This window comes from Moschus berezovskii, chromosome 15, assembly GCF_049115385.1.
Source record: "Moschus berezovskii isolate FMDL1 chromosome 15, NW_MosBer_1.0, whole genome shotgun sequence".
Lineage (NCBI taxonomy): Eukaryota > Metazoa > Chordata > Mammalia > Artiodactyla > Moschidae > Moschus > Moschus berezovskii.
The window spans coordinates 5,067,142-5,092,268 of NC_142474.1; the positions used below are offsets into that span (position 1 = coordinate 5,067,142).

General features: G+C 58.3%; 1 protein-coding gene across 8 annotated transcripts in view; it reads left to right on the forward strand.

Annotated features, from left to right (window-relative positions):
• The window catches only part of RIPOR3 (RIPOR family member 3), an 89,707-nt gene that overhangs the window by 48,641 nt on the left and 15,939 nt on the right, over positions 1–25,127 (forward strand). For 2 of the 8 annotated variants that reach the window (XR_016039075.1, XM_088843676.1), the window contains exons 3-20: positions 6,232–6,378; positions 8,993–9,071; positions 11,246–11,269; positions 11,572–11,628; positions 12,180–12,329; positions 12,484–12,547; positions 12,896–12,939; positions 13,099–13,224; positions 13,309–13,454; positions 14,937–15,066; positions 16,458–17,027; positions 18,307–18,437; positions 19,279–19,402; positions 19,901–20,036; positions 20,640–20,801; positions 21,485–21,646; positions 22,132–22,334; positions 23,383–23,466. Coding sequence is in view for 7 of the 8 variants with exons in the window: in XM_088843676.1 (XP_088699802.1) it covers positions 6,232–6,378; positions 8,993–9,071; positions 11,246–11,269; positions 11,572–11,628; positions 12,180–12,329; positions 12,484–12,547; positions 12,896–12,939; positions 13,099–13,224; positions 13,309–13,454; positions 14,937–15,066; positions 16,458–17,027; positions 18,307–18,437; positions 19,279–19,402; positions 19,901–20,036; positions 20,640–20,801; positions 21,485–21,646; positions 22,132–22,334; positions 23,383–23,466 (2,539 nt within the window). In the remaining variant the exon portion in view is untranslated. Of the gene's footprint in view, positions 1–2,343; positions 2,409–6,231; positions 6,379–8,992; positions 9,072–11,245; positions 11,270–11,571; positions 11,629–12,179; positions 12,330–12,483; positions 12,548–12,895; positions 12,940–13,098; positions 13,225–13,308; positions 13,455–14,936; positions 15,067–16,457; positions 17,028–18,306; positions 18,438–19,278; positions 19,403–19,900; positions 20,037–20,639; positions 20,802–21,484; positions 21,647–22,131; positions 22,335–23,382; positions 23,467–23,883; positions 25,119–25,127 lie in introns of those variants that run through there. The other 6 variants (XM_088843679.1, XM_055393518.2, XM_088843678.1 and 3 more) reach the window with 6 other exon arrangements.

Genomic DNA, 25,127 nt, shown 5'->3' on the forward strand with positions numbered 1-25,127 from the left:
CGGAGAGGGGCTACGCCCAAACTGGCCAGGGAACGACGTTGTTTCTGCACCCAGTCATTTCTGAGCTGCCTCTTCCTGGGCTTCACCGGGCCCCCACCCCACTGGGTCTGTACAGGGCTGCTAAGGACAGCTGTGCATGTCCCCGGGGGCCTCCTGCCCGTGGGACCCTCCCCGGCTGAGCGTGCGTGGAGCCGAGTGTGTGGCTGGGCCTCCAGGAGGGCGCCTTTCTCTGACTTCTACAGAAGAACTCCGGGGGCTCTGTCCCTGGGCTCTGCAGCAGGGAGGGGTCTGGACCCTGTGGCCAAGGCCGGCTGCCAGAGCTCACACCTGGCACCCCACGCTCAGAGTTCACACTCTGCTGTCACGACCCCAAAATCCTTAGCAAGTTTTGACCAAAGGGTCCTGTGCTTTCTCTTGCCCTGCCTTATCACCGATTCTGTCCCCCATCCTGCCGGCAGCTTTCCTCCTGCGAGGCTTCTGGGGGCCTCCGGACTCCCTGTATACATGGCAAATGTCCCTTCAGGCCCCAGCTGGGAGCTCTGCACTAAGAGTGCGCCGAGGGGATCCCTGGGCTCTTGCTGGCCTCTCCTGGGTTCCTGGGGTCTCTGGGCAGAAAGAGAACTGAGCACATCTGACCTGTTGCCCCTAGAGCTCAGTGGTCATCAGCAAGGCTGTCTTGACCAGATGTCTGCAGAGTCTGTATCCCGGTCTGAGAGAGATGGCCTCGGTGGCTGTAAATGTCCCGGGCCCCTCCTGGGAGTCCTTGTCCAGCCCCCCTCAACCCCACAGGAAGTTCCAGAGGAGACGTGCCCTAGATGGGGTCTGAGGTTCCTGAGTGGCTGCCATTGGGCCTTGCCCTCTGCAGTCCCCTCGTCAGGGGTGGGGGAGACGCTGCCCCCCTTGGCAGAAGCAGCAGGTCTATCTTTAACTTCCTGTCCGTGTCCCACACCCAGGGGTCTGGACCCTTGGCTCTGGGTCCGGATTGGGTTTCAGGCCTCACCTTCTGGCTTAATGGCCCAGGTAATCCAACCAGGCTGAAACAGAGCCGCTCGCCAAGGCACTTGGCGTTGGGGGCGGGTCAGGCAAAAATAACCTTAGACGGGACAACAGGAGAGCCGGGCTCCACTTACGTGTCCCCAGCCCACATTCCTGCCCTTGCACCCTTTGACTCTGGATTTTTTTTTTTAATTGCATAATCAAAGAATTTACTTGGGGAAGTAATCTGGAAATTTTCCACTAAGGTGTGAAGGACTGTTATTAATATAACCAGGCCATGTGTAATAAATATTGATACGTAATAATATAACATAAGGCATGTATGCTAAGGTGGGGAGGTGACGAAGAAGGCCAGGTCTTGACACTGTCCCCTTTCTGACCTGATTGACAGGCAGGGCCAACCCCTTCCTGCCGTTCCTCAGCCAGGTCTCCCCTCCCTCAGGCTGTTGGGCAGGGACTGCTGCCATGTCCCCATCGCCTTGGGAACTCCTCCACTGACATGCCTGGGAAATGTCAGTGTGAAAACTAAGCATCAGCCCTTGATTTCCAAGCAGAGGAGACTAGAGGAAGGACAGATGGGGACTCAGAGATGTCAGGAGACACAGGCGAGCACCCACGTAGCAACCAGAGCAGACCTGACCATGGTGGGTGTCGTGAGAGTGTCTGTCCTCATCCCTGGGCATTGAGTACCACCGGCGCAGGAGGAAAGGTGAGCTGGCAGCGAGCTCTGAGTCTCCGCCCGAAACGTGTCCGGTCGATACTATTATTTACTGCCCCATCGCCAGCCCCACCCGCCTCCAGATCCCGCACCCGCAGCAGTCACACACCCGGGGCCGCCGATGTTTCTCAACGACCCCGGGGCAGACGGACCGGCCCGGCGGCCTCCCGTGAGGAATGGGTCCAGTGGGTCGCACGTGCCCATCTGGAAGCTTGTCTGGCATGCCGGGGGTGTTTAATATTTACTGAGTCCTCCCAGGGCGAGTGTAACATCCGCCCCAGAGGGTGCTCCCTGCCCCGGCGGTTATGACACTGGGCCAGACGTGCAGCCTGATTTCACCATCCGGAGGCTGCACTGCTGACCCTGGTGTGGCCACCACGCCTGCTCGGTGCGACCTCAGCCACTCCGGGTGCAGAGTGTTCCCGGGAGCCCGTGCTTTCAGGCAGAGCCGCAGACCGGGGGCAAGGAAGCCTCCAGGTAGATGGAAGTGGGGCTGGACCGTGGGCCCCCAGGAGCTGGCAGATGAGCGGGGCTCCTGCAGGCCCACCTCCCGGTGGCGTGCCCACCGCACCTGCCTGCCTGCCCACCTGCCTGGGCCCCTAGCCTGTCTGAAACCTGCTTCTCTCGAGGCTGCAACCCTGCCCGTCCCTGCCGGCCTGGAGATGGCAACTTTGCGGAGGCTGTGTGCTAAGAGGTGGGTGACAGGGCGTCCAGGAGAGGGGGAGTGCGAGGCTCAGAGCCGCTTCCTGGGCTGTGCAAAGTGTCACTTGACATACAGTGTGTGAATGACAGCGACAGCGGTGCAGGGGTGAGCGTTACCGATGTGACAGGCTTTACGCCAGGGCTCCGTGCACACTACCTGGTCAAGCACGGCCTGAATGGAGGAGCCTTCCCTGGTCACCCTATTGAAATTCATTATCCGGCCTTTGTGTTTTCTTGGCTCTAGGCACTATCTGATTATAACTTTAGAACTGGAGTATAGTTGTTGTGGGCTTTCCAGGTGGCTCAGTGATAAAGAATCCCCTGCCAATGCAGGAGACGCAGGTTCCATCCCTGGATTGGAAAGATCCCCTGGAGAAGGAAATGGCAACCCACTCCAGTGTTCTTGCCTGGGAAATCCCATGGACAGAGGAGCCTGGAGGCAAAAGAGTCTGTTGGGCTGTCATGCTAAGACATGATCTAGCAACTAAACAGCAACAACAAATAGTAGATGTATTACATAAGTGATGTGTGTACTTTAAAAATTCCCCTTATCAACTTCAGCGTATACATAGCACTTACTGTTTCCTGGGAACTGCTTGAATCTCTTTACATTTATTAACTCTCACAGCAACCCTTCTTCTGGCCCTCATTATACAGATGAGAAAACTGATGCACAGAGAGACCCAGTAATTTACCCAAGGTCACACAGCTTAAAACTGGGGGAGCCAGACGGTATCCCTGGCTCAAGTCTGTGCATGCTACCGCCTCCCACGACCTCCCCCCCAGCTGGCAGGGCAGCTCGCAGGGTGGAGGTTTTGTCACTGTTTCGGTCACTGTCCTAGTCCCGGCTCCTGGAATGGCATTGGTGTGTAACAGGAGCTCAGTAATAACTTCCTGAGCGAATGACTATCTCATGACAACTCTGTGGGACGTGCCTTCTCATTATCCCTCTTTTACAGATGAGAAAACTGAGGCTCCAGCAGATTAAGTACCCGTGATCTCTGGGGTTAGGATTTGAACATGGGCAGCTGACCAGGAGCTGTGTCCCAAGAGATGATATGAGTTTCTAGCTTGGCGAGGCCCCGAGGTTTCCAGGGTGGGGTTCCAGATCCTTCTTTCCCACAGCATCCTTGGGATGGAGTTCTCAGCGTGCCTGGGCAAGGCTTGGTTCTGTATCTCTGGCACGCTGGTTTGTGATGTGGCATCCATGCTGGGGAAGCACGGGGCTTGGGGCTTGGCCCCCGTCGGCAGGGGGGTAGGACAGCACTTCTGAGTCAACCTCAGGGCTCTGTGACCGTCCATGGAGTAGGCAGCATCCTGACTAGACTGGAAAGGCAGCCCAGCGCCCTGCCAGCCCTCGCGGGGACCAGGGCTCATCGGTGGCCCAGTGGCCTGCTCCCAGGCCTGGTGAAGGAGCTGGAGCTCTGTCCTGCTGGCCTCCTGCCCGCTCTCTAGACCCCAAGCCCCACCCCGTTCCCTGTGAACCTTGAGCCTCCAAGATTGGGACTCTGGCCCGTGGACTCCCATCGAGGTGCCTGGCTCAGAGAAAGCCCCACTCTGTGAGCGTTCGAATGAATGAGCCTGTGCCCTTGATGTGAAACCCTGAAACGGCAGCAGACCGGGAAGGGTGTCCAGGGAGACCTGGCGTTGGGTTTCTACCAGGAGGACAGCTCCGAGCGAAGCAGAAAGGGAGAACTCCTGAGAAAAGGGTCCTCCGATGGCAGACTAGCACGCCGGGCAGCACCTGCAAACACGTTAGAAATGCATATCCCTAGGCTCCACCCAGACCTGTCAGAGCAGAACCTTCAGGGTGGGGCGGTGGTTGGGCTAGACCGCGCAGTCTCACAAATCCTCCACGTGGTTCTGGGAACCTGAGGGAGTCCTGGGAGCCTCAGATCCCAGGCTGGGGGCCTGCGTGCACAAGATTGAGGTCCCACCTCTGGGGGATGTGGTCTGCGGCAAGTCACTCACCTGAGCCTCAGTTTCCCTGTCTGGCAGGGGTTAATACCTGCCTCTCAGGGTGGCTGTGCAAGTGGATATTTATACAAAGCCTTTAGCAAGCGCCCGGCAACAGCGGACGCTCAGCGGGGACCCTTCACCGCGTCTCATCACTCGGCTCCCTGGGCCGTCGGGGGTGGTGCTGGTGGACCCAGCGGCCCTGGAGCTGTGGCTAGGGTCTCGTTTTCTCTGCTGTGGAGTCTCAGTTGCCACTGTCATGGTCTTTGAAGCTGGAACTCTGCTAGGGCCTGACGCTCTCCTGCCCACACCTGTCCCGGGGTCCCCAAGGCAGGCAGCGCCCTGTGTCCAGCGCCTCCCAGCACCTTCCCGCCTCTGCTTCAATCACACCGTGCTCTGCAGCTCCACTGCCCCATCACACATGACTCCCCCCTTGCTCAGTCTGCCCGCTCACCTGGAACACCCTTCTTGGCGGGGGCAGTACCTTTGTTCCTGCTCTTCCTTCAAGGTCCAGCCAAGGGCCGCAGGATGGCCCTTGACATGTGGCATTTCCCTTGTTCAGCTTAGTTCAGTATTTACTGAGCACCCACTGTCTACCAGGCTGTGTTACAGGAAAGGATACAGATACGGTGCGATCACTTTAACAGTAACGGACATTGATTAAGCACCTACTAAGTGACCCCACCCTGCCAAACCTTTGACTTGATATCTGGGAGAATTCTTAGCGTTGCTCTCTGATTCAGGTTCTGCTGTATTTCCCACTTTACAGATGAAAAAAACTGAGGCTCAGGTAGTACACTAGTGTGGAAGTGAAGTTGCTTTGACAAAGAAACCTCCCCAAATATAGAGTCTTAGATGAGACCAGTTACTGCTCCCTCTTTCTCAGAAGAGCGTGGAGCCAGTGGATGGTCCGCTCCACAGGCGGCCTGTCCCTGCTCTCTTGCTGCTCAGCCGTCCCCTGAGCGGGTCCCAGTGCACGTGGCTGGAGCTTGCTGCTCGGTGCACCGAGAAAGGCGAGGAAACGGGGAGAAGTTCTCTTTCAGGGGTGGGATGTGTTGACTAATCCAGGCTGGGGACAGGGGTTTGCCTTGGAATGCCTGTAGATGTATGTGCGTGCGCGTCCATGCATGCGCGTCCATGCGTGCATATGTGCATGTCCACGCGCGCGTGTCTGTGAGCGCGTGTCCGTGGGTGCATGCGCGCGTCTGTGCGTGCGTGTCCGTGCGTGCATGCATGCGTGTCCATGCATGCGTGTCCATGCGTGCGTGTCCATGCATGCATGTCCACGTGTGCATATCCATGTGTGCATGCGTGCGTGTCCATGCATGCGTGTCCGTGCGTGCAGCGATTTGTCAGTTTACCTCTCCCCAAACTACACAAATAAAGAGCAGGCCTGGAGAGATGCCCCAGAGGAAAACTGAGGCGCTGTTAACAGAGGAAGGGGGATGGATGCTGGGCCGCCAAAGCCAGCAGGTGCCCAGCCTAGGAATGCCACTGGACTGCGGTTTGGCCTTCATGTTGCTTCGCCTGCACAGAGCTTGCTGAAGAGCGCAGACAAACAGACAGCGTTGGCATTCGGGCCGCTTGATTGTGTTGCTCACTCTAAGCTAATTTCTCGCATCAGGTTAGTGTTACTGTTCTTTTCATCTTCAAATTCAAGCGCTCATTTTGCTGATGAGGAAGCTGAGGCCCAGGGAGCCTTGGCAGCCTTCTTGAGACCACTCAGATTCGGGTCAGTGGAGCAGGACTCACCGTGGTCTCCTGACTGCCTGGGGGTCTGGCCACCGTTCCCGAGGGGCCTGTCCCCTAGAAAGGCCATGCCCAAACCCCCGCTCTGATCCCCCCATCCCTTCTCACAGAAAGTCCGTCCACAGGAACTCGGTGAGGTCTCGGATGCCTGTGAAATCCTCCAAGACGTACGGCACTCTGCGGAAGGGGTGCATCTGCTCGGACCCCAAGCCCCAGCAAGTGAAAAAGATCTTTGAAGCGCTGAAGAGGGGGCTCAAGTAAGGAGGCAGCGTGCCACCCGTTGCATCCTTTGGCCTCATATGCTCACTCCTCTCTGCCTGTCCCGGGGCATCGGGGGTGGGTCTTGTCTGTGCGCGGCCACAGAGCGAGCTCCTGGTTATCCGTTTAGTCAACAAGCATGTCCCGGGTGCAGCCACGTGCTCGGCCCCTTCCTTGGGTGCTGGGATGAGGGAATAACGGCAGGGGCACCCTGTTCTCATGGAGAACACCCACGGCGGGCAGGGGACAATGGCCATAAAGGAGTAATGTGGTCAATACCGTAACTTCCACACGCCCTGAGGGCAGTGACAAGCGAAGACAGCACCCGGAGGGCCTGTCACACGGGGTGGTCCGGAGGCCTCCCTGAGGACGTCCTGGCCATTTGTGAGAAGGACCCATGATGCTGGCCTCTGGGGGACAAACATCCTGGGCAGAGGGAAAGCACACACAAAGGCCCTACGGTATGAGCTGGATGAGGAGCCGGAAGTTAGGGCCAGGGCGGCTGGGCTTGAGTGAACTGAGCAGAGGCCAGGACAGAGGAGTCAGTCACTTACTCTCCATATTTTTACTGGAGGCTTACCAAGTGCCAGCCGCAGAGTTCAGTTCAGTTCAGCCGCTCAGTCGTGTCTGACTCTTTGCGACCCCAGGGACTGCAGCATGCCAGGCCTCCCTGTCCATCACCACCTCCCGGAGTTTACTTAAGCTCATGTCCATTGAGTCAGTGATGCCATCCAACCATCTCATCTTTGTCAACCCCTTTTCCTCCCGCCTTCAATCTTTCCCAGCATCAGGGTCTTTTCAAATGAGTCAATTCTTCGCATCAGGTGGCCAAAGTATTGGAGCTTCAGTCTCAGCATCAGTCCTTCCAATGAATATTCAGGGCTGATTTCCTTTAGAATGGGCTGGTTTGGTCTCCTTGGAGTCCGAGGGACTCTCAAGAGTCTCTTTGGCTGCAAAACACAATGTGAAAAGTCCCCTCGGGCCCACGGCTTTTTCTGTGTTTTCCAGAATAGGGGTTCGCTAAGCTATTTCTGCTTCATTGACTATGCCAAAGCCTTTGACTGTGTGGATCACAATAAACTTTGGAAAATTCTGAAAGAGATGGGAATACCAGACCACCTGACCTGCCTCTTGAGAAACCTGTATGCAGGTCAGGAAGCAACAGTCAGAACTGGACATGGAACAACAGACTGGTTCCAAATAGGAAAAGGAGTACATCAAGGTTGTATATTGTCACCTTGCTTATTTAACTTATATGCAGAGTACATCATGAGGAACGCTGGGCTGGAAGAAGCACAAGCTGGAATCAAGATTGCCGGGAGAAATATCAATAACCTCAGATATGCAGATGACACCACCCTTATGGCAGAAAGTGAAGAGGAACTCAAAGGTCTCTTGATGAAAGTGAAAGAGGAGAGTGAAAAGGTTGGCTTGAAGCTCAACATTCAGAAAACAAACATCATGGCATCTGATCCCATCACTTCATGGGAAACAGATGGAAAAACAGTGGAAACAGTGTCAGACTTTATTTTTGGGGGCTCCAAAATCACTGCAGATGCTGATTGCAGCCATGAAATTAAAAGACGCTTACTCCTTGGAAGGAAAGTTATGACCAACCTTGATAATATATTAAAAAGCAGAGACATTACTTTGCCAACCAAGGTCCGTCTAGTCAAGGCTATGGTTTTTTCCGTGGTCATGTATGGATGTGAGAGTTGGACTGTGAAGAAAGCTGATCGCCGAAGAATTGATGCTTTTGAACTGTGGTGTTGGAGAAGACTCTTGAGAGTCCCTTGGACTGCAAGGAGATCCAACCAGTCCATCCTAAAGAAGATCAGTCCTGGGTGTTCATTGGAAGGCCTGATGCTAAAGCTGAAACTGCAATACTTTGGCCACCTCATGTGACGAGTTGACTCACTGGAAAAGAGTCTGATGCTGGGAGGGATTGGGGGGTGGGAGGAGACGGGGACAACAGAGAATGAGATGGCTGGATGGCATCACCGACTCGATGGACATGAGTTTGAGTGAATTCCGGGAGTTGGTGATGGACAGGGAGGCCTGGCGTGCTGTGATTCATGGGGTTGCAAAGAGTCGGACACGACTGAGCAACTGAACAGACTGACTGACTGACTGAAGCCCCTTTCTGGTCCTGGGCATCCAGACAGCAGGAGAGCCAGCCTTTGTCTGTAAGGGAGGCGTGCCCCACCCCCACATCTCCCATGGCTGTGGGGGAGGATATTGGCTTCTGGAAGCCATTGCCTGTTTTCAGGCCTGGGTTCAGACTCTTCCCTGCCTTGTGGACCCTGTACTGGGTGGCTTCTGAGTCAGTTTGCCCATCTCTAAAATGGGTATAATAATAGCAGCTCCCTCCTGTTGGCAGGGCTGTTTGGGGAATTCCCGCTGGGCACACCATGTGTGGGATGTGGAGGCAGAGCGGGGGCCGGGCTCTCGGCAGGGAGCTGGCTCTGCCCTCTGACCCTTGAACCCGCTGAGCACCCCGCTTCTCCCCAGGCCGGTTGCCGTGGCTGCCTCCTCCATGGAGCACTGTGCCCCTGCCCATTTCTTTCCATCCTCTTCTCCTCCCCAAACTCCTTTCCCTTGCTCTCCCCGCAGGGAGCATCTGTGCGCCCAGCAGGCCGAGCTGGATTACCTGACAGGCCGCCACAAAGACACCCGCAGGAATTCCAGGCTGGTGAGACCCCTCCCCAGCCCTTCCCAGCCGAGCGGCCCGGGTGCAAAACAGCCCCCTGCTGCATCCCCTTGCCTTCCTTGTGGGTGTGAGCCTCAGTCTCGGGGACGCAGAGGCTGACACAGTGGACTTAATTTTTAATGAATGAACCTCACTTGGACCCAAAACAAAAAACAAAACTCCAGGAAAGCCCAATACCAAAAACAAACCAAAAAAAAAAAAAAAAACGATGCCCAGTTAAATTTGATTTTCCAATAAATAACAGATCTCATTTTTCAGTGTAAGTATGTCCCCTGCCATCTTCAGGACATAGTTACACCAAAAAAGAAACTTTATCCATGGTTCACTGGAAATTTAAATGTAACTGGCTGTCTTGTCATTTATCCGCTGGCATTTCCAGGCCCTCCCCCACAAATGGAGGGCCTGTGTCTCTCCAGCACTCAGGTTCCTTTCAGTCCTGGGGAGTCCCTCTCGGTCCCCTCGTCTCTATCTGGCTGCAACTAAGGACAGGAAACCCCTCTGTCCTCGACAGGAGTAGACTTCTGCCAGCAGAGACCAGGAGGCTTTGCAGTCTGTGGCTTTCTCTAGCTTATTCTAGCATCACTCCTGCAAAACACCAAAGCACAGAACAGGCTGCCAGCTTGACGGAGGGACTGCAAATGCGGTGGCGGGGAGGGGGTGACTATCAAATTGTGTCCCCACCTCTGTATCCTGGCCCCAGCAGAGAAGACCTTGAGGGTCAGCAGAGTGGGAGACGCAGGGCGCCCGCCTCACCAGGGGCCCGGCCACCGGGGGAAGGGAAGGCGGGCGGGCTCTGTCACGCCTTATCTTGGGTGGTGGGTGGGTCAACGCAGAGGCAGAAGGAAGTGGTGCCAAGATCCCACCGCGGGTCCCAGGCTTCCAAGCACTTGTCACACCTCCCTCTCCCACAGCTGCAGCTGTTCAGCTGTGTCTGTCTCTGCCTTCTAGAAGTAACTCTAAGGAAGTAACTCTAAGGCTTGTGTAGAGGTCTGTATGTTTTAGCTGCTCCCATTTCGTAGGTGGGTACACAGGCCGTGAAGGGGCCTCCCAGAGGGACGAAGCACGTGGGGCCGGGTTCCCAGTCTCTGAGAAATTGCTGTACAGTTACTGTTCTTTCCAAAGCCTTGGGAACATCCCCATTTCTTAATTTCTTGCATAGGGTTTTCATCTCATAATCCCACACATACGATGTCACATACCTAGGAAAACAGACCCCCTTTGGGGGTGGTTAACCGTCTTTTCCCTCTTGCTGGACCGACCCCCCTCCCCAGGCTCTGTCCCATCCTGTTTAACCCTTGAGGGTCATCTAGCATTTCTCTTCCCATATTTTCCTCCCTCGTCACCTTACCGTAAGTACGCAGACTGTGTATATAGAGAGGGGTCTGGTGGACGGTCACCTTACAAGGTGAAGTCACAGCTTGCACCCTCTCCACTGTCTTACTTCTTTTCGTTGGGGGTCGCCAACTTTGTGGAAATTCGTCCAGGCTCAGATACACTGACCCTAACCCATGCGGGCAAAGCAGGGCCTGCTCTGGAAATAAATTTTACGTGAACACAGGCACACCCATCGTGGGCACACTGGCTGCTTTTCACACTCCAAAGGCAGGCACAAGCTGCACTAGTTACTCTCCGGCCCTTTGCACAAAGATTCCCCCACCCTGACAATAGATTCTTTTCACTGGCTACACCATGGCCCCTGGCGGGGACGGCCCAGTCTGGATTTGCAGTTTCCTTCCATCTGAACTCCCAGCTGCCGCTGGCTGCCTCTTCTGAGTCTCTGATCGTGGCTGAAGTCGCCCCTTAAATAATCAAATTGCAGTGGTTCCCCTCTCGTTGAGTGCACACTGTCCTTTTCATAACAACGCTGTGGGGCAGGTGCGACGGCGTCTCCTCTTTCAAAAGGAGATGGAGGCTCAGAGAGGTAGAGAAGCATGCCTGGGACACACAGCTGGCACAGAGTCAGGCCTTCAGCTGCCTACCCCAAAGCCCATGTGTTCGCTCGTTCTTCCTGCCCGGCCTGGACCGCAGCTTGCTGACTGTAGGCGTTGGCGGACGGAGCGGCCGCTGGCTTTTTGTCTGAGCTCGGGCACCCCTGGGATGGAGGCTCACGGGTCTCAGAGGAACGCCGGAGCCCTGACACCTCTCCCCCCAAACAGGCTTTCTATTACGACCTGGACAAGGTGAGGGAAACTTCTCTCTGCATGGGGTAAGCAAGGCGGGCCGTGGCTAGGCCTGGCTGGATGGGAACAACGTCTTTGAGGCCTTCCACCCCCCTGGCCATCCTATGGGAGGAATACTTGGGTTTCCTCCCTACTTGACAGATGGGGAAACTGAGGCTCGGCGATGAGCCTTCCTCAGGGATGGTGAGGGGCAGGCCTGACTTCGAGCCCAGCTCTGTGTCAGGACCTGCAGGAGGGTGGCGGGGGCTTGGGGTGGGGGCTGGCCCAGGCTCCTTTTAAAGCATCTTCTCTTCTTCTGGGAGAAGCAAACACGCTCAGTGGAGAGGCACATTCGGAAGATGGAGTTTCACATCAGCAAGGTCAGCCTGGTTTCGGGGGCGCCTCTCAGCTTGAGGGGGGACCTCTGTGGTATCAGTGGAGGAAGGCTCTCTGGGTGCCAGGAGGCTGCAGAAAGCCAAGAGGGTGCAGGGACTGCAGGGGCTGAGCCCAGAGGTGGGGATCAGGGGGTGCGGTCAGAGGGCCGGGAGTGATGAGTCCAACCACACGGTTGTACGGGCGGGGCTGTAGAGTTCCAGAGAGGGACACGACGGGCTCAAGGTCACACAGCAAGTGCCTCAAGCTTTATGTGGGCAAACCCCTCCATGAACTAGCTCTGCTGCCCAGAAGCCCCACGGGTGGACGGAATATCACACCCTCCCTGTTTGACCGCTGAAAACAGCATCCACGCATCCAGCTCACTAGTTTTTCTCGTGCCTGAGCTGTGCGCCAGCCGCTGCCAGGTGCTGGGGATGCGCAGAGCATGGGACAGATTCGGGCACACGTTCGCCGGGGGCGGGGCCAGCACGACGCGGGCTGTGGCCGCCGGAGGGGCCGGGGTGCGAGACAGTTCCCGGATGTACGCGTCCCGCAGGTGGACGAGCTCTACGAGGGCTATTGCATCCAGTGCCGCCTGCGCGACGGCGCCTCCAACATGCAGCAGGCCTTCTCGCGGTGTCCCCCCAGCCGAGCCTCCCGAGAGAGCCTGCAGGAGCTGGGCCGCAGCCTGCAGGAGTGCACCGAGGTGGGCGGCGGAGGGCCAGTTTGGGGGCTCCCTGGGCCCTGAGGCCGCCTCTCTCTCTGCCCCCGGGGGCGGGGTATCTCTCCTGGCAGGGTCCGTGCGTGCCCCACTGTCCATCCGGGGAAGGTGCTGAGCCACCTTCTGTGGGACTTTGCAGGATATGTGGCTCATCGAGGGGGCCCTGGAGGTTCACCTGGGCGAGTTCCACGTCAGGATGAAAGGTAACGGGGCAGGGCTGAGGTAGGGCGGGGGCAGTCTGGGTGAGCCTCAGGCCTTCTCCAGGACCTGGGGCTTGTGCTGAGGGTGGGGGGTGATGGTCAGAATCCCAGGGTTCCAGGCCCAGCTCGGCTTTCCACTCCTGTGACTTGTGACCTCGGGCAAGTCCCGCCCGCTCTCTGAGTTGAAAGTGAGGGCCTAGGTCTGCCCCTTGCCATCGTGATGGCTTAGCTCACTGCCCGCCCCCCCCCCCGAAGCTGATGACCCCCAGTGTGGTGGGGGGCTCCCCGCTTGAGGGCCTGTGACCTACGGGGTAGGTGGACAGGGGAGAGATGAGCCCGTCTCTGTTCCAGGCTTGGTGGGCTACGCACGTCTTTGTCCTGGAGACCAGTACGAGGTATGCCCGCCCTCTGGGATCGGCCCTCAGGGCTCCCCACCAGGCCTTTGGGAGTGGGGCTTTCTGGGAACCAGGGTTCCTGTCCAACGCCCCCCGCCCCCCAGTTGGCAGGTGGCAAGGGGCGCGGCTGACCGCTCCTTTCTCGGGCCTGGCGCACAGGTGCTCCTGCGTCTGGGCCGCCAGCGCTGGAAGCTGCGGGGCCGCATCGAGTCGGACGACAGCCAGACCTGGGACGAGGAGGAGAAGGCCTTCATCCCCACCCTGCACGAGAACTTCGAGATCAAGGTGGGTGGGGCCCGGGGTCGCGGGCCGGGCCGGGCCGGGGCGGGGGGCCGCGGCGCCCACACCCACCACTCCGCCCTCCCCCAGGTGACCGAGCTGCGCGGCCTGAGCTCGCTGGCGGTGGGCGCGGTGGCCTGCGACATCAGCGACTTCTTCACCACCCGGCCGCAGGTCATCGTGGTGGACATCACGGAGCTGGGCACCATCAAGCTGCAGCTGGAGGTGCTGTGGAAGTGAGTGCGGGCGGCGATTCCCCGCTGCCCCTCCTGGCGGGGGCACGGGGGCGGGGTGCAGGGCGAGCGGGGTCGGCCCCAAACCCGCCCCCCAGGACCGCGGAGAGGCCTCTCCGGCTCCCCCTGGTGGCCTGGCCTCACCCAGCATCCGCCCGGGGGCGGCCCTGCCCGCAGGCTGCCCCCCAGACAGGCAGGGGCCCAGACCCCTTTCTGCAGCCCTGTCCATGCCGCGGCCTGCCCCCCGCCCGCCGCCCCGAGTTTAAATTATCTTCTCTTTTTTTTTTCTCACTTTTGAATTAGTGGCTATTAAAGACCGGGCTGGCCAGGACCCTTTATGGCAGCCTCCTGGGCTGGGTTCCCGGGAGAACCCACCTCCGCCTTCCTACACCCACCATCTCCTTACCTGCTGACCCCGGTGCCCACCAGGACTGAGCGGTCCCCCTGGGCCACGACCCCGGATGGGGGACGCTCATGGGAAGCACCCCACCTAGGGTGGGGCTTTCCACTGAGCATCCCATCCTGGTGGTTTCCACAGGTTTTGGTTTTTGGTAGCAGAGATCTTTTTTTTTAATCCCCAAATGAAACCTTGTGTTTCGAGGAAATTCCCTTCTCCTGATTCCCCGGGCGGGTGCTGCAGGAGCAAAGGGGCGGACACACGCTTCCTCTGCTCTGGTGCCCGTTCTGACCAGTTGGGGCCAGTCTGTCCTTTCTTCCTGGGGCTGAACTGGGTGGACTTGGAGGAGTGACACCCCCCTTTGGTGCCCGCATTGTCTAGTGGGGGTGAGCACACCGCTCAAGTGGTCAGGGCAGGGGGTGGCCCTGCAGCGCCCCCCAACCCCAGGTTGGGAAGATCCAAGGACCCAGGCGTCCTGCTGGCCCGCAGCTGCCCTGGGCAGGCAGGACAGGCATCCAGGCAGGGCCCCTGGGCCGTGGGCACTCGTGGCTGGGCTGGGCTCTAGACACTGTGAGCGGGGCCAGCGTGCAGATAGGAGAGCCAATGTCCATGAGGCAGGAAGGGCTGACCCAGCCCTGGCAGCTCCAAGGACAGGCAAGGGCCTGGCTGGAGCGTCTCTTCCTGTGCTTCCCCCGTGGGTCTGCAGCCTCCCTCGGGACTGTGATGGGAGCCCCCTGACCCAGGAGGAACCTGCGGGGGTTGGTGACATGGTTTACCCAGAAGACGGCAGCTCTGAGTGTCCGCTGCTGCTCTGCTGAGCTTCTTGAAGGGCCTCCAAAAGGGGGTCATTCATCGGCCCCTCTAAAAGGGCCAATCGCTGCCCCTCCCCATCTGGCTAAGGACCCTCGTGGCAGTGGATATCTGAGACGTTTCCAGGAGGCTTCAGAGCAGGGACCTGGAGTCCCTCCACTGTGCCTATCCACCCCCACCCCCCGCCCCACTGAGCCTCTGTCTCAAGTCCACTGGTCCTGTCGGTGGTCCGATGTCCTCCGGCCATCGATGACACCCTGGCCTCTGCTCCCCTCCAGCCCATTTGATACTGAGAGCTTCCTGGTGTCGCCCAGCCCCCCGGGCAAGTTCTCCATAGGCAGCAGGAAGGGCTCCTTGTACAACTGGACACCCCCAAACACCCCCAGCTTCCGGGAGAGATACTACCTGGTGAGTGAGCTGGGTGGGCTGGGGTTGGGGGCAGGGTTGTCAGCACGTGCACCTCCAGCTGCAGCAAGCTTTGGGTTCAGCCTCCCTTGTTTGGGGGTGTTTTGGGGGTACCTTTTCTTTTTCACTACCTGCCCTCTGTTCTGCGGCCTCTGGACTCGGTTCTGGGCTTGACTGGGATGGGGTTCTCCAGATGGTTCTACCACCCCAGCCACGGCCTTGGCTTCCAGTTTGTTCTGCGCTTTGGAACATGTTTCCGGTAGGTAATAGCTTGACTTCGTGTGCAGTGAGGTACCTCTCTCCTGTGACCTCCAGGGCCTGCGTCTCCTCCTTAGCGCCCTACTCTTCTCAACTTCCTCCGTGGTCCCCCAGAGAGGCTCCGGGCCATCTGGGAGCAGATGCAGCCTCTCTGGCCTGTGTTCCTCAGCAGCCCTTGCCCTGGTGACGCCCTGGAGACCTCTGTCATGTTGGCACCGAACAGCATCCTGTATTTGGCTAAAAACTGCACTTTGCTTAACAAGATACTGAGGTTCAGTTTTTGCTGTTTCCAACAACCGGGAAGTAAATAACCTGGTACACACATCACCCTGTGTGTGTCAATGCCCCAGGGAGGGTCCAGGCATGTGGAGCGGGACCACCCTGCCGCCCTCCTCTGGACCTTAGGTGGGGAAGGCAGCTTTGGATGAGCCAGGCAGCTTGTGCATTTAGAGGAAACTTGGTTGTCCGGCTGGGGTGGTCCCAGCGTACTTTGGTTACAAAGTCATCTACAGTCAAGAGCATGGACTCTGAAGCCAGATGGCCTGGGCTCCAAATTGTGTCTATCTGTGCCTTTCATCTGCTGTGTGACCTTGAGCAAGTCACTCAACCTCCCTGGACTTCCATTTCTGTATCGGAGAAATGAAACTAACAGCACTGCCCTGACGGGGCTTTGTGAGGGTTAAATAAATGGCTTTGTAAACGAGTAGTGCTTACTAGAATGCCTGGCAATAACAGGTGGTGCTGTAGGAACGTCAGCTGTTGGTCTGGTTGATGAGGGAAAGGGTACAGCAGAGGGGGTCAGAGTTCGCATCAGCTGGCCTGGATTAAAATGCTCTCACGTCCATCCTTCCTTGCTTGCACATCGCTTCTCTGGGGGCAGAAGAGTGCCACCCTCAGGGAGGCATGCTGAGGGTTCACTGCGAGCTGACTCAGGGGCTGGGGCTGGAAAGGAGTGAGTGAGCGGGTTACAAAAGGTGCCAGGCTCTCACCAGCGCTTCCAGGTGCCAGGCACCTTGGTGGACCCTGGTCATCCTGTAGCTGTGGGTACACAGAGCAGATGTCTGGGGGGCCGCCCCCAGGGGTCTCACTCTGATCCCAGGGCAGCTGCTGAGGCCTGTCTGTCTGTCTGCCTCCAGTCTGTCCTGCAGCCACGGACACAGCAGGCCTTGCTGCTGGACAGGCCGAGGGCCCCCTCCGTCCTTAGCTGCCTGTCCGACGGTGACCTTCGAGGCCCCGGTCTGCGGAGCCGCAGTCAGGAGCTTCCCGAGATGGACTCCTTCAGCTCCGAGGACCCCCGAGACACGGAGACCAGCACATCGGCGTCCACCTTGGACGTGGGCTTCCTGCCCTCGGCCATGGGCCCCAACACCTCCATCGAAGAGGAGGCCCAAGAGGACCCCCCGCCCCTGGGCCTCCTGCCGGACATGCTGCGCCTGGCGGAGGGCTCGTTCGTGGAGCAGCCGGGCTGGAGAGACTTGGGGGTGGGAACCCCCGACCTGTCACGGGGCTCCCCCTTCCACAACTGCGTGCTCCCGGGGAGCCAGGGAGGCCCCGACGTAGACCCCAAAGACACGGTGGGGGGGCTTGGGCTGCCCCTTGAGAGGCCGCTGCAGGAGGTCCTGGACTTACTGAGGTCCATGGACCCTGCCCCGCCGCAGCTCCGGGAGCTGGAGTACCAGGTCCTCACCTTCAGGGACCGGCTGAAGGTATGTGTGCTCTGTGCGGGGGGGCACGCCCTGCTTGCTGATGGCGCCGTGACTGGCAGTGGGACAGGAGCTTGGCATGTTAGGGAAAACTTAAATGAACTTTTGGCCAACGCAGTACTTGGTTTTGGTGACTTTGCCGTTTGAAACAGCCCCCAAGGTCTGGGCTGAGATGCCGGCCAGTGTTCCTGATGCATCTTGTGGAGGAAATCTGTGTGTTGGATAAGCCTTGTTCAGCCATGGCCTTGAGTTCAGTGTTGATGAGTCAGCAGTGCGTCTATATTAAAGAAGATGCCTTTAAGCAGACACAGGCATCCCAGGTGGCACAGCGGGAAAGACTCTGCCTGCCAGTACAGGAGACACGAGACGCGGGTTCCATCCCTGGGTCAGGAAGATTCCCTGGAGAAGGAAATGGCAGCCCACTCTAGGATTCTTGCCTGGAAAATTCCATGGACAGAGGAATCTGGCAGGCTACAGTCCTTGGGGTTACAAAGAGTCACACACGACTGAGCACACACACACACACACACACACACACGGACAGACACATAAAACAAGGTTCTGTATCGTACAAAGTGTTGACCCGAGGCTCATGGCCTCTGCATTTCCCTTGGGAGCAAAGGCTGGTTCAGTTTCAAATCCCAGGGGTCACGGTGACTTTGTGCACCGCAATTACTGTGAATAATGGGGTCGTGTGTGTGTGTGTGCGTGCGTGCGTGCGTGTGCGTGTGTGCATATATACATGTGCACACATTTTTTTCCCCATCAAGCACGGAAACATCTGCAAGTAGCCTTATTCTTATCTTGTTGCTCGAGAGTCTCTCCTTGGGGGTCAAGCTTCAGGAGCCCAGTTCTGCCTCGTGGGGTCTGAGTCAGCCCCATGCACTCTGGGACTCAGCCACAGGGGAGTGGCCCCTCGGAGGCTTTGATGACTTGACCCTTCCTGTCCCCCAGGCAGGGGCTGCCTGCAAACTCCTCCCCTTCCACGCTTCCCTGGGAGAGGAGAAACCTGGAATCTGGAGGCTCACCTGGTGGCCGTTGGCCTGGGTTGTCGGCCCGACGCACGCCGTCTTTACAAAATGATTTGCAATTAGCTGTCGATATTTGAAAACTGGGCGGCTCCCCACAAAGTGGAGGTTTCTGGTTTTTCTTGGAAACATGAATGGTCCGCCTCAGGCCCCACACCCTGGGTGGCAGGGCCCCTTGGGGAGGGCCCTGGGGACGTGCCCTGAGGCCTGGGCGCCCCTGAGGCCTGGCCGTCAGTGCATCCGTCCGCCCGCAGCCCCGCAGAGCTCGCCAGGAGCACGCGTCCGCTGAGAGCCTGATGGAGTGCATCCTGGAGAGCTTCTCCTTCCTCAACGCCCACATCAGCCCCCACGAGCTGGCCCTGTTTGGGGGCTCCCAGGGCCTGCGGTGAGTGCGCCCCTCACAGTGCTGACCCGGAGTCCAGCCTCGGGCCTGGCGGCCTGCCGGCCCCTTGCCCCGTCTCCCACGGTGCCCACTCTGCATGTGTTTTCTTTATTATGGTCCTGGCCCTGCCTGGCACGTGGCCAACGGAGCAAACAAGGATACCTCAGCTGGCCTTGAGCTTTTGCTCTGAGCAGTGGGCTTTCTTTTTAAATCTTATAAAATGACACCAGCCCGTGCAGTAGAACCTCAGACCTCTGCAGAGCAATCTCGCAGTCCCACCCCCATGAGCGCTCGGGCACCCACAGCTCAGCAGCACAGAAACCTGAGTGGATTCCATTTCTCCCCACCTCTCAGGACCCCACGGGGAGGGGGTGGCTTCTCCACCCAACATGCCCATGTCACTTCCACCCCCTCAGGGCTCGGGCTCAGCCCCCGTCATGGAGCAGACACGGTGCTGGGTGCGCTGGTGTCTTAGCCCCTCCATGGCCCAAGCGCGGGGTTCCTGCCCCCACTTTCCGGATGAGCAAACCAAGGCTCCGGGAGGCAGACGTACCCAGCCTATCAGAGCTGGGGTTCGTTTGAACCTCAGGCGTCTGCTGCCAACTGCGCACCCTGGACAGTGGGTGGGGTTGGGGGGGCGGCCTTCCCAGTCCCCGCTTTGTGTGAGTTTTTCTCCCATTTGCCGTGTCTCCATTTCTTAGTTTTCTCCCCAGTTTAACTTCATCTCCCTGGGACCTGGAACTGGCCCCCCTGATCAGAGCTCTCCAGGGAGGGAGGCTTTTCCCTGTCCTTGGAGGCAGCTGAATGCTAACAGACCAGTCACCCAGTTCTCACTTCCACTCAGAAAGGACAGGAGTCCGCCTCCACCACCATCGCTGAAAGCGTCGTCCAGGGAGCTCACGGCTGGCGCCCCAGAGCTGGACGTGCTACTCACGGTTCACCTGCAGGTCTGCAAAGTGCTGCTGCAGGTGGGCGAGGCCCTGGGGTGGGGTGGGGTGGAAGGTTCAAGGCGGGAGGGGCAGATAGTCCTGCGGTCCTCAGGCAGCCCAGGCCATCAACCAAAGGCAGTGATGGTGACTCTAGGTGGCAGATGCTGGAGCTCCAATCCAAATTGGCTCAAAAGGAAATGATTTGGTTTACAGACTTGAAAGGCCCAGCGGTGGGCTTCAGATCCAGTTGGATCCAGGGTTGCAAACAGCATCACGATGGGTCTCCCCCTCTCTCGGCTCTGCTTGCCTGTGTTGGTTGGCTTCACACTCTGGCAGGCTCCTGGCAGCTACAGCCTGCATCCTGTCCTCTCAGCTGCTCTGGCGAGGAGGAATCCCCAGATGACAGGGCACTTCCTGGGGATAGGAGGGACGGGGAACGGGCAGACGAGGAAGGGGCGGGTGGGGGTCACAAGCACGGGAGCTAACCTCAGAGGGCATGTTCTGGGCTAACCTGGTGCACCTTGGGCTGCTTTCCAGAAACTGGGCTCCCCAAATCTGTCAAATTTGGTCCAGGAGTGCCTTCTGGAAGAAGCTGCACAGCAGAAGCAGGTTCTGGAGACACTTTCCGTGCTTGACTTTGAGAAGGTCAGCAAAGCGGTGTCCATTGAGGAGAGTAAGTACCTGCTGTCCGGCCATGTGAATGGCAGGAAGTGATGAGGATGAAAGCCCGTGGCGGGGTGGGGGGCTCCTCTCCCTTCCTGACACTCGACAGCCAATGGCACCCAGGGGACGTGAGTGGGGGAGTGGCTGGGCTGGGACCAGACCCACACCGTGGGGGCGGGAAGGGAGGCCAGCCAGCCTCAGTCAGCCGGTGACCCTGGACAAATGAGTCGCTGCTCTGAGCCTCAGCTTCCCCATCTGTATAATGGGTAGGTGTCGATGAGGGAATCCCCGGCACACATTCAGCGCACACACAGCATGCTGCCCAACAGGGGCTGGGCTCCGCCCCCATGGGACCTGCCCTGTCTGTCAGGGGAGGCTGGGAGCAGCACAGTCCTGGGGGTGTCGCGGGGCTGGCGGGCGGTGACTAGATGAGGCTCAGGGCTGAAGCTGCTCGTCTCTGCAGGTGACGCCCGCACGTGGGGAAGGGGCCTGCCTTAGGCCAGGCCGTGCCCCCTCCCCGAGCCCTCGGGTTCCAGGGACAGGGACCCCCTGGGCCTCCTCGTTGCTCGCTCTTCCCCCTACGCCGGGCGGCTTTCTGAGCCTGGCCTTTCAGTCCTCCTGCAGGCCACGCGGAGGAAGGGTTGCCTGAAGCTCTGGAGGGGTTGCACGGGGCCCGGCGCCGCCCTGTCCTGCCCGGGGACAGCGCTGCTGGACCAGCTTAAGAAGACGTTCCTGCACAGAGTCAGAGGGAAATACCCGGGACAGCTAGAGATAGGTAGGCCCCCACCCGGGAAACACTGTGTGGAGCCCCCCGGGCCTGGAGCATCACCACCACAGGCCTCCCTTCTGCCCCTTCTGTGCCCGCCTCCGCTGCAGATGCCCGCGTGGCATCGAAGGGAGGCATCGCTCACTTGACCACAAAGCACCTCCTCTTCCCTGGGAGAGGAGGGCAGAGCCAGTGAACCCCGGGAGCGGCCTGCATCCGTGGGCTGGTGCAGCTTCTGGGGACTGGTTGATTGCATAGCTTCCACCAGAACCTTAGAGAAGGGCCCCTGGGGCAGGTAGGCAGGACCCTGTCTGCCTGACAGAGTGAGCAGCATCGTGAGTCTTGGCTGGACTCCTCCCTGGAACACAGAGCTGTAGCATCTTCATGTTGACCACTGAAGAGTGGGAGGCGTACTCCAGGCAGTGGCTCTGGACCTTACGCAGTTCTAACCTCTGCCTCTGGGATTCAGACCGAGGGGCTGGTGGGGCCCAGGGCACATGGATACCCCGCGGGACCCCCAACTCAGGCTCGGGGGCCTCAGCTGGAGTGTGTCCCTCGTGGGAATGGGGGGTGCCCCAGGGATCCCTTCCCCAGGCTGTCATGGAGCCTCCAGACTGACCCGGCTGGGCACCCGGGCCGTCGCCCAGGGGTCGAGACCCCCGTCTGCCCCCTCGCCCTCTGTGTGTCGCCAGCCTGTCGCCGGCTCCTGGAGCAGGTGGTCAGCTGCGGTGGGCTGCTGCCTGGAGCTGGGCTCCCTGAGGAACAGACCGTCACCTGGTTCCAGTTTCACAGCTACCTGCGGAGGCAGAGTGTCTCTGACCTGGAGAAGCACTTCGCTCAGCTCACCAAGGAAGGTAGGGGCTGGGGCGGCGGGCAGGCACCCCGCAGGCAACATGGTAACGACAGGCGACGGCCCATTGCAGAGCCCTCTGTCTCGGCTCTGGGAAGCCGGTTTTTCAGAATCCCTTTCCCCTCCAGCTGTTCTTTTGAGAACCTGATTTAATTAGATTCCCTGTTCAGCCCACGTAGAAATGAGCTCCAAGGGCAGGAGGTTGTACGAAGCACAGAGCAGAGGTCGGAAGTGGACAGGAGGGTGCGCTGGGCCGGCCCGAGCCCCTGAAGTGGGGGCTGGCCTTGACTCATCTTCAGGGTATATCTGACCCCTAGCTAGAATGCCTTCCTGGAGGTTCCAGGAGGCCCCTGTGGGGCCAGTTTGGGCGGGGCCTCGGTGAGCACACGGATGCATCCTGGGATTTGCTCCTCCCTGGCTGATGTTCAGCCTGCAGCTGCCCGGCCGCAGTCAGAGGGGACCACAGCCGCCCCCTTCTGTCTCTTCCAGTAACGCTCGCGGAGGAGCTGCAGTGCGGGGCCCAGGCCAGGACAGTCAGGAAGCTGCAGGGGAAGCGGCTGGGCCAGCTCCAGCCCCTGCCGCAGACGCTGAGGGCCTGGGCGCTGCTCCAGCTGGATGGACCCCCCCGGGCGTGCAGAGCGGCCAGCGCCCGCCTGGCCGGCGCGGCCAGAAACAAGAGCTTTCGGGAAAAGGTGCGTGTGGCAGGCGGCGGCCTCTGCGGGCGTGTGAGCCGGGGGCAGGCGGGCTTCGTCTCAGAGACACAAAGGGCGGTGATGGGGGGCTGAGTTCGCGAGATGCTCCTGACACGACCACGGTCTCATGCGTGGCCATTTTCACCATGGGCGGCCCCGGGTTGCCAAGCTGCATGTCATGACTGCATGCCCCATGCGTACCAGCTCAGTGTTTCTACAGCCACGTTATCTATTCGGTCACTGAAACGTCACCTGCATGTGGGATGTTCCTTTTTCAGAATTCTGACAGTCACCCTCATTTACTTTCGACTAACCACGTATGGCTGGGTGGTTTGTTGTGTTTGGTTCACTTGAAAAACCAAGAGACGGGACCCCTCCGCCTTTTAGGTTCCTGGCCCTGTGACTATTCTAGATTTAGGGGACCAGCCTGCCGGGGTTGGAGAAGGGCAATACTTACCATAGTCTCGGGCACACCCAAGTGCCAGGGACACCCCCATGCCCCCCACCCCCACCTGCTTCCTATGAGCCCCTAAAGCAATATTGCAAAGGAAGTGCCAGCTTTATTTTCCAGCTGGACGACATGGCCATGGTCTTATGACCAATGGGGCAGGGTCAGAGCTGTGACCGGAAAGGGTGATGAAGAGATGCTTTTCATTTCGGCGGCCTCACCAAAGCTCCCTCAGTGTTCTTCTGCTGTCCCCCGTGGACAGCGGGTCTCTCTGATGTAGCGTTTTACCTAGATGGTAGTTTCAGAATGCATTCTGTAAACATTAGGTGAGTTTTCAAAAAAATATTTATTTGGCTCTACTGGGTCTTAGCTGTGGCGTGTGGCACCCAGTTCCCTGACGGGGGTGGAACCCAGGCTCCCCGCATTGGGAGCGGAGTCGTAGCCACTGGACCCCCAGGGAAGTCCTGAGGCCAGCGATTGCAGATGAACTGAGAGCCACAGCCTGCAACTCCATGCTGTGTGCGCAGGCTGTGAGCGTACTGGAAGGCGGGCGTGAGTAGTACCGTGGGTTTCGCTCTCACCAGCCACCTTATTTCCTAGGCCTTGCTCTTCTACACCAACGCCCTTACCGAAAATGATGCAAAACTCCAGCAAGCTGCGTGCGTGGCGCTAAGACATCTCAGGGTGAGTCTAACCTGCCCTTGCTGGCGATGGAGAGAAGCCTGGTTGTGATTAACGCTGAAGTTACTTAGTGCATTTCGAAATGATTCTACTGGGACCAAAAAAAAGAAAATCATTGCCAGTGAAAAAGCACCGGAAAAAGCTAGCTGTGGAGAAACAGCCGCCAGTGCCGCCAGCAGAAGCTCCGTGGGCAGAGGCCCCAAGAGGCTCAGTTTTGTGCTCTTGGATTATATGGTTTAATAGCCTCAATTTAAGCTTTTCTAAAAGCACGATAAGCTCATTGTAGAAAAACAGCGTAGAGCTTCTCTGGTGGCTCAGGAGCAAAGAATCCACGTGCTAATGCAGGAGACATGGGGTTCGATCCCTGGTCCAGGAAGATCCCACATGAGCAAGCGGTTCTGTGCACCGCAACTATTGCAGCTGTGCTCTAGAGCCCTGGATCCCCATCAGCGAGTCCACGTACTCCAGAGCCCAAACTCCGCAACCAGTCACTGCAGCGAGAGGCCCGGCACCACAGCCAGAGCGGCCCCAGCTCGTCGCGACTGGAGAAAAGCCCGTGCAGCAATGAAGACCCAACACAGCCAATAAACGAAAAAAAGTGTAAAATGCAGAAATGCAAAAGTTACTCATCCTTTTTTTTTTTTGGCCACACCATGAGGCACATGGGATTTTAGTTCCCCAACCAGGGTTTGAACCAGTGCCCCCTGAAGTGGAAGTGTGGAGCCCTGACCACTGATCCACCAGGGAATTCCCCCAAAGTTATCCCTCACTGGGCATAAAGGTCTTAACATTTATATGGCGTTCTGAGTTACTTCCTTAGGCGAGACTGCGTGTTCAGTGTTAGGTTGCCCTGGGTCTTTGTGGCTGTGCCCAGGCTTTCTCTAGTTGCGGAGCGGGGGCTTCTCTTCTTGTGGAGCCAGGGCTCTGGGCGCGTGGCCTTCAGCTGTCGTGCTGGCTCAGTGGCTGTGGCCCATGGGGTGAGCTGCTCCGCAGCATGTGGATCCTCCCGGACCAGGAATTGAACCTGTGTCCTCTGCACTGACAGGCAGATTTTTATCCGGTGAACCACCAGGGAAGCCCCTAAATGCTCTTTTGAGATTCGAGACAACACAGCCCTTTACACTCATTTGTGTTAAGATGCAGATATGAGGGTGTGCTGGCTTCACTTCTGTTTGTGTTTGTAACTCTTATTTTAAAAAGCTCATTGTCATTTTGCTAGATGAAAAATGGTCCAATACAGACTACATTCTTTCTGGAAGGAACCGACGGGAAATTCTAAAAGGTCCATCTGGTTATGATCAAATAACCAGGGAGTGGCCAGCTGCCCACTAGCGGGGGCTAGTGTGCACTCCGGTCCTTGGAGCTGGAGGTCAGCGGCTGACGGTCAGCCATGCCTGGACCAGGACACTGGTCACTCCTCTCCTGGTCTGACCTGGAGGGCAGGGTTGGGCGAGGCAGAGGAGGTAGAAAGGTCCAGGAGAAAGCAGGTCTTATTCCAACATGGGCCTTTCAGAAGGTGTCAGGGTGGAAAAGATGACGTTTGCCAATGGCACGTCAGCGAACCTGAGGCCGTGTGAGAAGCATGGAAGCCTTCGAAGAAGGAAGGGGCTGAGGTCGCAGAGACCATGCTAGGGCTGGTCGTGCAGGGCTTTATGAAAGTGGAC